This window comes from Montipora foliosa, chromosome 6 (assembly GCF_036669935.1).
Source record: "Montipora foliosa isolate CH-2021 chromosome 6, ASM3666993v2, whole genome shotgun sequence".
NCBI lineage: Eukaryota > Metazoa > Cnidaria > Anthozoa > Scleractinia > Acroporidae > Montipora > Montipora foliosa.
The window spans coordinates 74,048,242-74,050,741 of record NC_090874.1 but is presented as its reverse complement, the minus strand read 5'-3'; the positions used below and the strand labels follow the sequence as shown (position 1 = coordinate 74,050,741).

Below are 2,500 nucleotides of genomic sequence, written 5' to 3'. Positions count from 1 at the left end.
CAGAAGAAGGTCTTATCAAAGCTTTGAGGCAATGCAGTTCTCTTCTGGAGTTAGTCGTTGTAAGGTGTTCAGCTGTGACAGATAAATGTCTCTCTGTCATTGGACAGAGCTGTAAATTTATCAAGTTATTGGACATAAGTTTGTGCCCAGTTACAGACCATGGGCTAAAAGAGGTGGGCTCTTTGAGTGCATTGATGGAGTGAAGAATAACTTTTTGCTCACTTGATAGGGTTTCAGAGTGTAAATATTAGCATTTCCTTTTTGAAATATCTTTTTTTCGTTCCAGAGATACAGTTTTTTGTTTTATAGACTGACTCACAGTTTGAATACAACCTGTGTTTAACCATTCCACTCTCCCTCCCTTCCCATGGTCAGAACCCCAACTTTCTTGGTGGCCAATAGAACAAATCGGCTAACTCAATGTTGTACCCAATTCAAATCTCCTGGATTTAAGATTCTTTGTGTATTGTATTTGCATGATAATGTAGCATTCATATTTACACTGTAAATGATATTGAAATACCTGGAACAAAACGTTTTATTCCCAAAGGGTTTGAATTGGGTACAACAATGGCGCAAATTAAAATTCACAATGGCAGTAGGTTTTTCTTGTATTCTGAAGGAGCTGCTGGGCCACAGGGGGTGGGTGAGTGTTGGTGTTTTGGGGAAGGGGGAGTGGGTGGCTTGATCTGGAGGGGGGTGGGGGGGGGGGGGTCTGGATGAAAAAACTCTCCAGATTTTAGATCTCCAGAAGTTGGCATCTCTGCAAGAGCTAATTGAAGTGGATAACATTACCTCAATTTTAGAGGCGAAATATGGCCCTGTAGCTGCAGATGGGTCAGCCATTCTGACGATGCAGGGCATAAGAGATGATATCTTGGTATTTATTGTAACATGGTATTTAATCTCACATAACTTTCACAACATTTCTTTCAGCTTTGTGGAAGTTGTACAAGGTTGGAGAGATTGACAATGGACCAATGTCGCTCTCTCACAAGCGAAAGTCTGTTTTCTGTTGCGCAGAATTGTTCGATGCTGAGAAGCCTTTCTGTGGAATATGATAATAAAGTTGGAGATGAAGGAGTCTATGAAATTGTGCAAAAATGCCCATTACTGGAAAGACTTCATCTTAACTCCTGTGGGATCACTTCACAATCAGTACTGCATATAGCGCAGTATTGCTCAAATATCAGTGTACTGGATCTGCGTTACTGCTCCTCGCTTACAGATGATGTGGTTAAGGAACTTGTGAATAGTTGTCGATATCTTAAGATTTTGAACTTGAGTCTTTGCTTTCATGTGACAGATATCTCTTTGGAATTCATCATTCGTAACTGCATTGCTCTTCGCAGTTTATATATGGTGCGCTGTCAAATAACTGACAATGGTAAGGTGATGTCTGTCTGACTCTGTATTCAGAAAACTTACAAGCTTAAAGTGCTACTGTGATCAAAAAATTACTTCCTTTTTTTTGTTCAGATTTTGAAAGTGTGTTTGCTTAATTCGTGACTACCAGGCAAATTTTGAGCTTCATTTTCATTTAAAGGCTGATTACTTTGAGTGTAAGATTTGAATTTCACGGTCCACCATGACCCATGTTCAAAACTGACCGAATTGACCTCAGAGGGTTAGATCTAGGGAAAAGTGATGTCATTAATACTCACTAGCTTAAAATCTCAGTTTAAAAGTCTGAAAGCCTGAAACTCCTGTGCTGCATATTAATTCAGCCACGACACACAGATGGTATTCTTAATTAAAGTAGAGAGTTTTTGACATCATTTTCTCCTTGATCCACCTCTCTCAAGAATTTAGTAATGGCAGACCATTAAATAGGAAAGTTACAGTTAATTTAAAAATACACACTCAGGTGTCATTTTGAAATCAGGGCTTAAAACTTGAGTCACTTAGTGTTTAGTTAACAAAATTTTGAAATCCAAAGAAGAAGAAGAATTGATATTTTGGTCATAGTAGCACTTTAAAGATTCAATATTCTTGAAGTTTCTGAAAAAATGTAACATTCTGTAAAATTCTTCTGTAAAGAACATGTTAAATAACTTTTTTGTGATACCTTTGCCCATTTCTCTTCTCTTTTTGCCTTGCTGGATCTCTTCATTTCTTTTAATTTCTCTTCACTTACCTCTCTCCCTTCCCATTCCATTTCCTTCTTTTCTCTTCTTGTCTTCTCTTATCTCAGATTGTTTGTGATGTCTTTCAGGGCTTGCGTCTTTCTCACAGTGTGTGTGTAAATTGGAGAGGTTGGACATAAGTTGGTGCCAAGATGTAACAGATCAAGGAGTTCAAAGTGTCCTCAAGGGCTGTCCATATCTTAAGCATCTAGGTGAGTTAAATTTATAACACAAATAAACAAGTAGCACTATACATGTTGGTTTTGGGAGCAGAAAAAAAATCCAAAGAGCTTTGGGAACAAGAGTGGGAAGTGACCAGTTTTAACTAAAATCGTGTCAAGGATGACGAGGACAGCTATGAGGACGTTGTCTAA

General features: G+C 38.3%; 1 protein-coding gene across 1 annotated transcript in view; it reads left to right on the top strand.

Annotated features, from left to right (window-relative positions):
* The window catches only part of LOC138008411 (F-box/LRR-repeat protein 17-like), a 6,259-nt gene that overhangs the window by 422 nt on the left and 3,337 nt on the right, over positions 1 to 2,500 (top strand). Inside the window, exons 1-3 of the mRNA XM_068855751.1 lie at positions 1 to 173; positions 937 to 1,387; positions 2,216 to 2,338. The exon at positions 1 to 173 is cut by the window's left edge and continues 422 nt beyond it. Coding sequence (XP_068711852.1) covers positions 1 to 173; positions 937 to 1,387; positions 2,216 to 2,338 — 747 coding nt within the window. The remainder of the gene's footprint in view (positions 174 to 936; positions 1,388 to 2,215; positions 2,339 to 2,500) is intronic.